The sequence below is a fragment of the Molothrus ater genome, chromosome 6, assembly GCF_012460135.2.
Source record: "Molothrus ater isolate BHLD 08-10-18 breed brown headed cowbird chromosome 6, BPBGC_Mater_1.1, whole genome shotgun sequence".
In the NCBI taxonomy this organism is placed as follows: domain Eukaryota; kingdom Metazoa; phylum Chordata; class Aves; order Passeriformes; family Icteridae; genus Molothrus; species Molothrus ater.
This window is the reverse complement of record NC_050483.2, coordinates 16,131,169-16,145,003: the sequence shown is the minus strand read 5'-3', so window position 1 is coordinate 16,145,003 and position 13,835 is coordinate 16,131,169. Positions and strand designations below refer to the sequence as shown.

At 48.3% G+C, this 13,835-nt stretch overlaps 2 protein-coding genes across 3 annotated transcripts in view; one reads left to right on the top strand and one right to left on the bottom strand.

Annotated features, from left to right (window-relative positions):
* LSP1 (lymphocyte specific protein 1) overlaps positions 1-13,835 on the top strand; it is a 49,254-nt gene that overhangs the window by 29,929 nt on the left and 5,490 nt on the right. For both annotated transcript variants that reach the window (XM_036384200.2, XM_054515244.1), the window contains exons 4-10: positions 1,281-1,464; positions 2,408-2,536; positions 5,650-5,693; positions 5,865-5,946; positions 6,299-6,439; positions 7,231-7,311; positions 8,186-8,300. In XM_036384200.2, the coding sequence (XP_036240093.1) occupies positions 1,281-1,464; positions 2,408-2,536; positions 5,650-5,693; positions 5,865-5,946; positions 6,299-6,439; positions 7,231-7,311; positions 8,186-8,275 (751 nt within the window). In that variant the 3' untranslated portion in view covers positions 8,276-8,300. The remainder of the gene's footprint in view (positions 1-1,280; positions 1,465-2,407; positions 2,537-5,649; positions 5,694-5,864; positions 5,947-6,298; positions 6,440-7,230; positions 7,312-8,185; positions 8,301-13,835) is intronic.
* Positions 12,132-13,833, bottom strand: PRR33 (proline rich 33; the record flags this gene model as incomplete). The annotated part of the gene is made up of 1 exon (XM_054515222.1): positions 12,132-13,833. A coding segment is annotated over one exon (1,527 nt), but the record flags the coding sequence as incomplete, so codon positions are not given.

Below are 13,835 nucleotides of genomic sequence, written 5' to 3'. Positions count from 1 at the left end.
CATGCTCCTGGCTCCCCTCTTGCAGCCTTGGAGACCTGTGGCAATTCTCTTGTACCAAACCCATTGTGGCTTTTAAGCCCCTAAGCCAGGGGGTGACCTCATCTGCTTTGGAGCTCCTTTGTTTTGCTGGGATATGAGATGAGTGTTGTGAGCAGGGGTGCCATTTTTTCCAGTGGGCAAAACTGAGGCTTGGGACCCAGTGTCAGCACAGCATTGCTGGTCAAGCACTGTGCCCTGCCCATGGAATGATTCCAGGGGAGTGGCTCTGCAGCCTTGCCCTGGAGTTCAGCTCCGGCTTGAGAAGCATGCTCTTGCCTTGTTGGTTGGGCTCTCCTGCAGCAAGAGACTCTGCTAATGTGAAAGATGAGTTCAGGGCTGTGTTTGGTGCCCTCTTATATTTGTGGGGTTCCCCAGACGAGGAGAGGAATGATGCATCTGACTCCATGTTCTCAGGAGGCCAATTTATTATTTTATGATACTGTATTATATTAAAGAGTGCTATACAAAAACTATACTAAAGAATAGAGAAAGAATACTTACAGAAAGCTAAAAAGATAATGATGAAAACTTGTGAATCTTTCCAGAGCCCTGACACAGCTTGGCTGTGATTGGCCCTTGAGTCAAAACAAATCACATGAAACCAATGAAACAGCCACCTGTTGGTAAAAAGCGTCCAAACACATTCCAAAGCAGCAAAACACAGGAAAAACAAATCAGATAATTATTGTTTTCCTTCTTCTCTGAGGCGTCTCATCTTCCCAGGAGAGAAATCCTGGGCAAGGGGATTTTTTCAGAAAATATGATGGTGACAGTGCGTGCCCCACGTGGAATTAATGCTGGGAGCCATGAGGGCAGCATCAGATTTGTGTTTGACTGCAGGATGTGCTGGTGCACCTGGAATTTTAGCTGTAGCCAGGCAGGGAATTGGGCCAGCATCACGTGATGGTAGCAGTGGCCTCTCTGGCAGGGGTTTGAGCAGAGGGCTCTTCTCTGCTTTCCTCTGGGTTTTGGCCATCATGATGCTGGTAACGTGCAGATCCCTGCAGCTCTGACACAGCTCTTAGCTGGGCTGAGTCTTGGACACTTAAAGTTGGGGGAGTGAGGTGTGACTGCTGTTACATCTGGGTGCCTGGAACTGGCTGTGAGCCCTGGTGTGGAATACCCAGCATGCTGTAGGCTTGGGGAAGTGATAAAATTGAATTTCCAGAGGTGTGAGGTACCTCATGGTGTCTGTAGACTCATAACTGTGCTTTTATTCCTTGATCTCTCCCCATCTGTAGGTCTCCAAGGCAGTCCTACCAAGAAGAGGAGAGTGGTGTGAGGGAAGCTGAAGTCAAACTGGAGCAGCTCCAGCTGGATCAGGAAAGCCCAGAGGAGAATATGGTTATCAGAGAGGAAGAGAGGGTGTGCCAGGAGGAAGAAGAGGTTCAAGAGCAGGTGGAAGAGGAACAAGCTGAGCAAGAGGTGGGATTGGGAGGACATGACCTTCTTTCTGGAGAGCTGATGCTGGGGGCTGCTCTCCCATGTTCTGGCTCACCATTGCTGCTGGAAGCTGAGCCCATGCAGACATTAGATGTGTTTTCATGGCCTAACCTGGGGCTGGTGCCACTTTTTCCTGTGTGCTGTGCCTTCTTGTGGTCACTGCAGGCAGCCTCTGCCCTTTTGCAAGGGGGGTGTCCTTGCTCTCAGAGTTCGTGGTGGCTTTGCCATGTCCCTGTCATACTGAGGAGGAAAGTGTTATTTCTCCTGTGGGCAGTGAGTAGCTTTACAGGAGAACTCAAATCTAAATTATACTGCTTGTTTTTCTCTCCCCAGCCTTTATCACACCTTTGGAGTACTTTGTCTTGATAGATCTCTTAGCCTTGCATTGCTCCCAGCTGAGGTGTTTTTGTTCTGATAATTCCTGGTTAAGGGGAGAGGGAGAGAGAGACAAAGCTGGAATTCAAGAGGTGTGCAAGTCAGGGGGCTGAGCTTCAAATATAATTTGTCATAAATGGACTTTGATGTTCTGGGGCTAGTAAGATTTTTGCATTTGAGCTGTGTGTTAGCCTTTCCATCCCTTTAGAATAAAGGCAGCTTCTCTCTGTCCTTTTGGCCTCTAAATGAGGAATTAATGTTTTCCTCTCTCAGGTGTGGTAAGAGGTCTTTATAACTGATGCAAGGACCCCTTTTCATACCATTTAAGAATCTTGAACCTTCAAAATTCCTGATTTCTGCCCTCCCTTCCAAATGACATATGAGCGTCTTCCTGAATGTTTCCAAATTAGATAATGTTAACTCAAAGTTTCTGTGCTTTTGTGTTTATTTAGTGTCAAGCAGGAAGCCTGGGAGACGGGAAAATCACTGTTGTTGCATAAAAAGCAGTTTGACCAACTCACTTCCTGGCTTCTTCTTTTTTTGCACTCAGGAAAAGAAGAGAAGGCGAAATGATGGAGAGAAAGAAGAAGCACCAGAGAAACGCCAGAAGACCCCAAGTGTTGCCAGCCTGGAGGAGGAGGAGCTGTGCTCTGACCACACTGTAGTGTGCTCCACAAAGGTTTGTGTTCCTGGGGCCCCTCTGGATGGGTGACAACTGTCACAACAAGGACCCAACCAATGATGAGGAAGGATTATCCAGGGTTTACAGCACTGTGGGGTGTGAATCCCGTTATCCATCCTGCTACCAGCTGAGACAAACCACCTGAGCAATTTGCCTCATCTTTCATGGCTGTCAACCTCCTCTCCTCCTACTTTGCCTGCTTGAGCTGTTGGAGGCTGTAGCAGTCACTCTAAAAGTCTAAAGCTCATTGAGAGCTCCAGGGAATATTGTGATACTGAGATAGCTGTGCTTTCAACTTGTGTAGTATTTAACAAAATTCACAAGAACTTAATCGTAATGAAATTTCCCTTCCAAAGGGAAAAAGCCCCAATAACTGAAACAGTGGCATTTCTCTCTTAATTAGAACAAAATGTATGACTTAAGTTGTTTAAACAGATGGGGATTTCTGATCTCTGAAGCATTGTGTCCTTCCCAATCACATCTGTTTGCATGGGTGCTCTTGTGAAACTCCCATTATTAACACCACCCGAATTGCCTCTTATGACTTGTGTTGCATTTACTACAAATCCTCAGTTCTGTGTGTGCTTTGAATACAATAGATACAGATAAGTGTTTCTGTACTGAATGGTTTTTTCTGCCTTTGTAAGCCCTAACCTTTTTGATTGTAGCAGTGGGGGAGATGGTGAGGAGTCTGTGCAGCCTGTTAATCTGCTATTAGAACTAGCTTTGCTTTTTGTTTTTTTTTTTTTTTTTAGTTTAGTTTTGTTCTATTTGTGGCTTACTCAATATTTCCTGAGTGGGAAAGACTGTATGAGTACTTTCTTTTGCATCAGTAAATAGATGGCAAGAGGAAGGTTTCATCATCTACAGCCATCAGATTCTTGCTCTTAGTGGAGAATCCATTTTATAGTCAAATTAAAAGAGGGGAGACAGAGTAGGTGTGGATGCAGCCTGGGTGCTAATGCCAGGTTTGGACAGTGGTGGGGCTAGCCAAAGCATATTCCTGAAGTGGGACTGGTGGGAAAATGTGGAAAATGCTTTCAGCAACTTTTATGTGGTGAACCTTCTGTCTTTACAGCCCCAAAACACACATAGCTTCTTGACCTCAGCTTAACTGCTGGGATTAGCCCAGGGAAAGGTTTAGAAATGCAGTCTCTGTTTTGTAGTGGTGATGTCAGAGCTCACTGAGCTGGATGTTAAACTGCTCAGGAAAAATCTGTGCTTGGAATCTTTCCAAAGGAAGGCTGATCTTTACACCCCAGCAAGCAGGGCTCTGTGAACACTGAGTACTAAGCCCACTGGCCACCAAGAAGGTGTTTTGCACAGGAAGCTCAGCAGAAGCCCTGCTTGTCGTGGAAAGGCAAAAGCACCTGCAGTCAGTGTTGTGTGCCCCTGCCAGATGTGGCTGCTGGAGGCTGGGTGCACACCTGGGGCAGGCTGGTGGTGGGTGTAGGCTGCTGGGGTGTTTGGAGTTCAGAGGGCTGAAATAGGGGCACTGGAGGCAAGGGGGAAGTCTTGTACCAGTCCTGTTTTGTCACAGGCTGCTAGTGAGCCCTGAGCTTTGAGGCTGGCTGAATAAGCAGCTGTGGTTTCTTCTGACCTTCAGAAAGTGCTTGGGACCAGGGAAATGCACAATTCTCACTGCAAGGAAAGGCCAGGGGTGGGGGCAGGTGGTCTCCAAATAGCACAGTGAAAGTTTGTTCCTCCCTAGACTGTCATACTGAGGTACATTGCCACTTAGAGCTCTTTCTAGGCCCCTCTGTGTTTAACCTGGTGCTTGTTCATAACCTTTCAGAAGTGCCTCTGCATGGTTTGCACCTGTGCCCCATCTCCCTGGCAGGGTGGGCAAGGCTTTTTCCTTTTGACATGTGCTTGTGTTTGGGAAGCTGAGGCCAAGATGTACCAGATTCCCCTTTCAGGCTGGTGCTGTGCCCTGTCAGGTACCAGCCTGCCCATCAGTGAGCAAGGTGAAGTCTCTGAAGTTGTGGCTCAGAGGGAAGCAGCAGCTCCTGCAGCAGCGAGCAAAGGAGTGAGCTGGCAGCAGACAGACAGACTGCCCTGCAGACAGAGCTGCCTTCTGTCGTGCTGCTGTGGGGGACCCTGCAGGGTGGCTCTCCCCAGGTCATCTCTATTAGCCAGGGCTGCACTGTTTGGTTGTTCTCTAATGGCCTTGTGCTCCTGGGCACAGCTGGTAAATGTGTCCTCTGTGTGACACAGTGTTGTCTTCTGTTTAGCTGAAATTTAGCACTGGCACCCTGAAAGCATCTTAAAGGATCATTTAGTGTTGTTTTTTATCTGCTAACTTGGTAGGTGATTCCTGTGGCACAGGCAGCAGTTTTACAGGGGAGAAGGCTCCTTTTTACTTGGTTGCTGCTCCTTGACTCTGTGGGAGCTGGTGTTAAGAAAGCCCCCCTTTTGGCTTCAAGGTGATTTTTCTCTCTGTCTGCTTGTTTTCTGGGGCACGAAAGGTTTAGCAACATTTCAGCTTTCCTTTCCTGCAGTGGTTGTGAAGTGTTTGCTTGCCTTCCTGTCTTGGCCAAAGAGTTATTGCACAGGAGCCTCTGGTGCAAAACTCTTTTTCCTGATGGCTTGACATGAAGAGCTGCCTCACAGGTGTCTCCATGTGCTGATCTGCCCTGTCTATGTGCTTCTCTGGTGTGGACAAGTTGACCTAACCCATGCCTGTGCTGCTCCCATGCTTGGCTTCTCTTCTGTAGATGTGGTCTCTAGTTTTTCCCCTTGTCTTTCTGTACTTGCCATTTCCCTTTTTGTGTCTGGCTAGGAAACCAAAGGTCTGAGAGAGACCTTCTCCTTCACCAGAGGGAGTAGAAAAAATGGTCTTGTTTGGTGTTCCAGCTGTCATTCATTTTACACATGGTTGGTTTGCCCCTGCAATTGCTTGGTATTTTCTTCCCCTGCTTGGAAAGAAGGAAGAAAGGGAATGCTCACTGTCTCTCTGAGCTGTAGGGGAACATGGGGGGTTGAGTGAGTCATTTCTAACCAAAATATGGGTGAGAGATGAGGGCCAAGAAATGGTCAGCAAAGGTGACCTGCATCCATCTGAGGACCCTGGACAAAAGTCATATCTTTGTCTTCTTTGTCCCCTTTAGCTCACGGACAGAACTGAGTCGCTGAACCGCTCGATACAGAAAAGGTAATTCTGGGCTGGCCTCAGGGCAGGGCAGGTCACTTGCTGCAAAGGGAGATGGTCAGCAGGTCCTGCTGTGGGGAAGGGCAGCAGTGACAGGCTGCCTGTGCCTCACCAAGTCCTCCCTTCTGCCTGAGGCACTGGGGGAACACCTTAATCCTCCTCTCTGTTCTGCAGCAACAGCATAAAGAAGAGTCAGCCTCCTCTCCCTGTGTCCAAGATTGATGACAGGCTGGAGCAGTACACACAGGCTATTGAGGTGGGTTGCTGTGTTGTCTCTGCCCCCACCCTCCCAGAGCCCTCTTTGCTGGTGCTGCTCCCCCACCATGCCTCTCAGCCTTGCCATCTGTGAGATGACAACTGAATTGTGGGAGTTCCCTTAGGTGGGAGCACTCCTTGCTCCTGTCTGTGTGTCCCTCCACAGCATCAAGTAGGTTTCTTTGGCAAGCTGTCCCATGCTCTTTTTCTTGTGTTCTCTGCTTAAAGAGTGGGAGTATCTGACAGGAACTAGTAGGACTCTACAAGTCTCCTTTTACACCCCCTTATCTGCAAGGATAAAAATAATCAAGAGGCACACTCTGATGGCAAAACTCTCTCCATTTATTTTCCAGACCTCCTCAAAGGCTCCAAAACCTGTGCGGCAGCCCTCTCTGGACCTTCCCACCACGAGCATGATGGTAGCCAGCACAAAAAGCCTCTGGGAGACTGGGGAGGTCACAGCCCAATCTGCTGTGAAGCCCTCAGGTTGTAAGGTACAGCCCTTGGAGGACTTGCCTTGCTTGTGCCAGGGGCAGGGACTGGTCCCTGGGCACAAGGTGCACTGTCCTTGTTTATCCTGTTGGTGCATCTTGTTTGTGGGGCTTCCAGACTCCAAAGGCATCAATGTTGGAGGTCTTCCATTGTGCTCTAAGGCTTTGCACCTTGGAGGTTCCATTTTTCTGACAGGGTCCCCAATTGTTCCTTGGTGGTCCATGCAGGGAAACCTCTGTGTTGCTGATTGACGCTCTGATTTGAAATGGGAATAAAATCAGCTGCTGGGGAGAATGCATGTGTCTCCTACAGGGGCTGGGGCTGAGCTCCAGTTGTCAAGCATGACCTTGCATCTAGTACCAAGGTGATAAATCTTGTAAACTTGGAAAATGCAGAGAGCATTACGTATTGCTCTCAGTGATTTCACTTTCTGGCTGTTGTGGGTGAGGCTGGTTCTGTAATATGGTGGTGGCAAGTCTGTTTATGAGAGCAGAATTCCTTTTGGTAGAGAAGCCTTGATGTTTACATGTCCTAAATAGTTAACAAACTTAAGAAAATAAACACCTTGGAGCTAATTCAGACTCTTGTGGAAGAGTGATAGGAAAACATAGGGTACACTGGGAACAGCAAGACATTTTCACAGTCATGGGTTTTAGCAGCAGCTGTTTTAGGTCAGATGTGATATTATAAATAAAAAAAAGGAGGTCGGATGTGTGGGTTGGAAATGGATGTGATTAAAGACATGTTCAGCAGCATTAACAGTGAAGGGTAATGAAAGCATAATTTTTCTCAGGATATTGTGGCTGGAGACATCGTGAGTAAAAGAAGCCTTTGGGAACAGAAGGGGAATCCCAAACCTGAGAGCAGTATCAAGGTGAGTTGGTGTCTGTGAGTGTGAGAGCACTTGCTCTGCTGAAGAAGAGCAGAGCTGGTGGCTGGGCTGGCATTACTGAGAAGCTGATGTTCTGTAGGGACGAGGGCTACCTGTATCTGTCAATGCAATTGCATGCTTAAGAGCTCTTCCTAGCAGTGAATTGCTATTGGTTCAGCTCTAGTGAAAATGGGGGCAAAAATACTTTTATATCCAGTAATTCTGAAAAGTCTCTTGAATAGCATGTTGTTCTCAGCCCATGAGCTGGGAGTCACAGACTTCTAGGCTCAAATGGAACTGAAAATTTGAGCAATTTTGCTCTTGTTATGCTTTTTGGCACTGAGAGTAAACAAAACGTGCAAAACTAAGTGGAACTGAACCTAATGCAGTATCGCTTGCAGATGGATCTGGGGTTTTGTGGGAATGTTTGTGGAAATGTCTTCTAAAATGCAGCAAGTAGCTACTGCTCAGACTGTCTAGGCTGGGAGAGAAAGATCAAAGTATCTTGTCAGTTCCTGTGCTGAAATTGCCAGTACCTGGTAAATCCCACAGTCTCTTGTCAATGGATAAAACAACCCTGGCTTGGGGGTCTGGGCTCTTAGATGAGCCCTCCCTCACAATGCCTGCATTGCATTTGCTTTCCTATTGCATATCCTGTTCTTGTGTTGCCTCATGCTTACAGAAGGTGGTGATGGATCTGTGCAGAGAGTTTGTGTGAAGGGGGCAGGAAGGCAGTGCAGAATGGGCTGTCTCCGAGCCCTCTGGGATTAAAGGCAACTGTATCCTGTGCTCCTCTGGCTTCAGTTACTTGATTTTTTGACTGCCTATTTAACAGAGAAAAATGCTGACTTTGGCTCTCCCTTTCTCTCCTGTTCAGTCCATTCCTTCTGGCAAAAAGTACAAATTTGTTGCCACAGGCCACGGCCAGTACAAGAAGGTGTTGATAGACGATGCTGCAGAGCAATAGTATGTCTGGAGAACTCATTAACCAGGTAGGTGGGATATGGCTCTGCTCTGTGTAACAGCCTCCTGGGCTGTTCTAGCAGCATGCTGGGCTTGTTTCTGCCAGCAGCACTTCGGGTGAGTTGGAAGGTGCTCTGTGGGAACAGCTGGAGCCTGGCTTCTGGGCCTGTCTGGGCTGGAACAGAGTGGGTACACAGCAGGGGTTTGTTTTGGTCTCTGCCTTTCTGATGCTGCTGGATATCTGTTAGTTTAATCTGCAGGGCAAGTCCCTTAGCTACTGCTGTGTGGGTGAAGATGTGTTTGCCTTTGCTAGTTCAAAGGAATGGTCTCTATCTGCTGTCTTTCCTTATGCTCTCTTAAGTTGCAAGGAGTAGAGAGAGATAGCTGGAGATCATTCTGGCTGAGCATGGGGGCTGGTGCACTTCTGAAATTCAATTGTTTCTGGGGTTTAATTCCCAGATTTACTGAATTAATCAGGGAGAAAGCTTTTAATGACTTCAGTAACCTCTTGGAACCAGTCTATAATAAGGCTGTAGCAGGAAGGATGTGAACATCTGCTGTACTGGGTAGAACAACAGAGCAGAAAGGACTGCTCTCTGGTGTGCAGCAAGGGTAGGGCAGAGCTGAGTTGCTGTCTCCCTGCTCTCTTGAAATGGCCTTTGGATCTCATGTTCCTATTGTGTTTAGGCTCATAGATATCCTGGTGTTATCTTGAGTGGGTGATAGTGGAGGGCTGTGGCAATAAGGAGGAATGGTGTAGAGGGAGGCGATAACTGGTTGGATCCAACTGGGCAGCATCTGGCACGATGAGTGGAGAGGAAGTTGAGGGTGAAAACAAGCTCATTCTCTTTTTTTCCTACTATAAAAAAGAAGCTTTATTTCATTGCCAAGGTTAAAATAGCTCTGCCTGCTACAAAACACCTTTTGTTTCTGAATTCTTCTGGGGTTTGTGTTCCTTCTTTCCCCTCCCTCCCACCCTTAAGGAGCTGGCTTCTGAGTGTTGCATATTGTTTTGTTTGTTTAGGCTTGTTTTTTTTTTCCTTTTGTAGTGCCCATTTAGAGGATATGCCCTTTTGAATGCTACTTTGAGATGGGCAGCAGTACAAGCCCAAGACTGCCTGAAGCTCTGTTTTTAGTCCACAGAACTTCCATCCTCAACTTGCTTCTCTGCCTGTGACTTTGAGAAACCTATTATAGGTCTCCTCCTTCTCCTGAAGTCTGTTTCAGTGCAGCAGGTGGAACCTCCTGAGCTTCAGTTCTCTGCAGCAAACAGGTTTTGCTAGGTTGTCAGCAGGTTTTGTTTGCCCTACCTGGGTTTCTCTGAGCAGCTCAAATGAAAGTGCCTTTGGCTCTGGTCTTTGTCCGGCAGCCTTTCTTGAAAGGCAAGCACTGTCACAGGATGTCCCCCAGGATCCACCCAGCACTCCAAACAGCCATGGCACTACACTGTTGCTCTCTGGGTTTGTTCATATGGAAGTATTGGGTTTTTTTCTACTGTGAATAGCAAAATGGCTGTGATAGCTGAAGGAGCTTGGCTTGTTTTGTACTTTGGTTCTTAGCTGTCTGTTTTGTATGCTCTGAGCTCCCTGGGGAGCTGCTCCCCAGCTCCTCTGCACCCCCTTGAACTATGTTCATCCTTTTTCCCTCCTACTGGATCACTGTCATGACCTTCTTGCTCCCAAACCCTTCTGGCTCACCCCTGTCACTTGCTTCACACCACCTTAGCAGCTTTCTACTTGCTTAAAGACAGGTGTGGCTTTTCTCCTTCCCTCTCTTCCTGGGCTGCAGGACCTCACTGCAGGCTATGGAACAAGGATTTTTTTTTTTGTAGGTGTCAGTTTGGGCATTTAGCAACTGCCTGATGCCATTTGGCATTGAGAAATAGGCAAATTCTGTGCCCAGTAGCATTCCTCTTCTCTTCCTCAGCACAGCAGCTCAGGCTGGATCACACCACAATGACTTCCAGTGAGCAGCCATTGATAGAAGTGTGTTGCCTCCAGGGATGTGTCCTCCTGTCTGTGCTGCTCTCGTGTCAGGGTCTGTCTCTGCAGGACTTGCCATACTTGCTGTGTGCCTCTGCCCTTTATGGGGTAAAAGGGCTGAACTATGCACCCAAACCTGCCTTCCTCTCTTTGCTTCTGCTTGTGGGAATTCTCTCCCCAGTGGCATTTCCCCATCCTTCATCCATGTGCAGTGGGGCTGGGGTGTGAATGCAGCCTGACTGGAAGCCCAGCTGATGCAAAACCTAAGCCTTGGGTGAGTTGCTGGATTGTTCTGGGTGGTTGTCCTTGGTGCAGGACAAAGCTGTTTTAAAGCACAAGTGCTTCTTAAACCACCTTCAGTTAGTCTCCCAAATGTAATTGATGTTGGCTGCTCTGCTTCATGCCAGTACTGTGGCTCTTGTGCATCCAGACCTTTGTGCAGAGGCATCCATCTGGCTGTGCTGCAGTGAGGTGCCATTTATCACTCTCTGGTAAGGCTGCCTTTATCTGCTTTATGTGTTTTATGCTGCACTCTTTAAATTTTTATGGTTGTGCTGCTGCATGGGTGTTTTCTGTAGCCTTGTCTTGCAGCAATATTAAATTATCCTGCAGAGGCTTGCCTAGGATTCACTTGTGATTACTGCACATTTCCAACCTCTTGTTACCTTTTTCTTTGAAAACTGGGGGTTTGAAGAAATCCCCACCTTAGATAATTGGGTTATTCTTCCTACTTGCTTTTTGCCCTTTGAGTAGGGAATGGGTTACAGAATAGACATAAGACTGGTAAAGTGAAAACTGAAGGTTTGCTAAATGAACTGCTCTCACAGCATCACTGCAAAATAGGAAGACTTCAAAAAAGGCAAAAGGGACTCTTTGTTTCTAAGTCTGTTTGCTGCTTGGCCTGAGCAACTGTTGGTCAGTTCCATACCCTCTGCACATGTAAAAGGAAACTCTGTACACAGCTCTTTATATTCTACTTGGACTAAACATAGCAATCCTATATTAGCTGTGTAGGAACACCCCAGCACATGACCAAGTCCCTTGTGAAACAGAAATAACCAATCTCCCAGCTTTCACGCTCACAAGCTGCTGGCAGTGGAGCTGCAAAGGGCAATGCTGGAAAGCCCAGTTGTCCTTGTGGGTGGGCAGAGTTGGGGATTTTCCTTTAAATGCCCTTTTTTCAGGACATCAGGGACAAGCAGGTGTGCAACTGTCATGATGTTCACCCTGAAGATGAGACTACATGTGCTTAGCAGAACCCCTCAGAAACCAGCACCTTGTTATGTACAGAGTTGGATACCCACATGCTAAAGCAGGGTCTTGATGGTTAATGTTTCCACTGTAACAAACAACTATTGTGGAGAAAACATGGTAAAATACATAACAGAACTTGATTATTGAAACAAAATTATTCTTCTGTGCATCGTTATTTAGTGGACTAGCCTAGGAGGCTGTCAGATGATGCCCGTTTTGATAGGCAGATGAGCTGCTTGGTGAGAGCAGGATAACTTTGTCTCTTGTCTGTGCCTTGGATGAAAGGATGAGTTTCCATTTTGTTCTCAGCAAATGGGCATGGGGTATGCTTTCAGTGGAGGAGTTAGAGGCTATATGTATCCTCTTTGAGTTTGGTTTCTAAGACACTCCCTAGAGACATGGAGCAACCCAGATTCCTTCATTTCAGATGCAACTGCTGTTGTTCCTAGGATCAATCTCTTAGATAAATGCAACAAAAAAAATCAGATTCCATTATCCTACTCTAAACTGGTCTTTTTTTCTAGAGGCAGCTTGTCCTCTTCACTGTGTGCCTTTACTCTGTTACTGCCTCCAGTGATTGTTGTTGACTCTTCTTAAAACAAACATGTTTGTTTTCCTGTTACCTGTGGATGTGGTAGTTACATTTGAGCTTTCAAATGGATGGAGAGTAACCCTTAAACCTGCAGCATGGTGCTGCTCGCTTGGAGGGTTTTTATTTAATTTCTTTTTTCCTTACACTTGGCTCCACTGGGCTTGGTCAGAGGCTGGTGCACTCCCAGAGGTGTGGAGCAGCCTGGTGTCAGTGCACAGACCATCCCGATGCCGTTCTGTTGAAGCTCTTGGTGTGCTCCTCGGCCCCTTTGGGCCGGAAGCGGCCCACCTCAAACATGGTGCTGATCTTTGTCATGGGCTTGGCTGCCAGCTCCTTCAGCTTCCGGGCGTCAAAGCGCGGCTTGTGCAGGAGGATGGGTAGGCGGCGGGGAAGAAAGATGCTTTCTTCCTTCTGAGGCTTCTTCTCTTCTGCTTGCTGCTTCCTCTCCTTGCCGACTGCCACCTGGTATAAAATGGCATCCCACATTCTCATGGCTTTCGATTTAACCACCATGCAGTCTTGCTTGATGACTGCTTGAGCAGCATCCACTTTATTCCCTTCCTCCTGTCCCAGCTTCTCTGGCTTGGACTCTGGGAAGTTGGTTGCTTCTGGCTGCACTAACAAGTGCTTCTTGAGGCGATGCCAGCCACTGGTACTGGTTCCAGGAGGTCTTGGTGCTTCTCCTGATGATGGTGCTGGCTCAGCCCTGGGGGCACAGCTGGTGTTGGGTAAACTGGGAGTCATTGGGGGTTCAGTGACGTGTTCTGCCTTGGTGTCTGTGGGGGTGGACCCGGTACCATCAGTTTGTGCTGGTGTTGCTGTTGCTGGGCGTGCATGCCTCCAAGGAGTGCTGGATGTTGATGGTTCTGGGATGTCTCTGTCTTGCTCTGGTAATTCAGGAGCTGCCTTGCATTCAGTGTCACTTCCATGGGTTGTAGGCTTATTGGTGTGGGCATCAGAGGTGCTGGGCTTCTCAGTAGGAACAGGCTTGGGAGCCTGATCAGGAGGCTCTGTCTCTGCAGCAGGAATGAGGGGAGGTTTTGGCAAGGGGGGAGCTGCCTTGTTGTCTTTAAGTGAGGTGGGTGTCTGCTCAGGAGGTGGTTCAGAGCTGCTTGTTTGAGGTGCTGGGGAAGTAGGCCGTTTGTCTTCCTGGCTGACAGTACCTTGGGTCAGGGTTGGTGTGGGAGTCTTAGCCCTGGGTGGCTTGACACTGTGGAAATAAGTGTTCACCTTGGTGACATAGGTAACCTCTGGTGCCCTTTCTTTGCTGGGTGTACTGGGAGGAGGCTTGGGGAAAACAGATACTGAAGGGTCAGATGGAGGGGGAAGGTGGGAGCCCATGCCTTCAGGCTGCTGTGGAGTCTCAGGAGCTTCTGGCCTCTGTAGCAGGGGCATGGCTGAGGAGGCCGTGAGCTTGACATGCTCAGCGATGCGCCGCTGCTCCGTGACCTTCAGCGTGAAGGGCTTCCCCTTCCGGAACGGGGAGGGGGCGCGGTGGCCCACGGGCCTGATGGAGAGCTGCGTGGGCAGGGGGGCTGCTGGGGCCTCAGGGGTCTCTGCTGCTGGGGCAGCACTCTCTGCACACTCCTGGTCGGGGCTGGCTTCGTTCACGGGCGACAGGCTGGAGCGGAAGGACTTGCCCTGCTCTGAGGTGAGGATGGCGTTCTTCCTGGCTGCCTTCTTCAGCAGCCGCTGCAGCCGCAGGTTGTCCTTCCCGGGCTTGGGTAGGGTGGGAG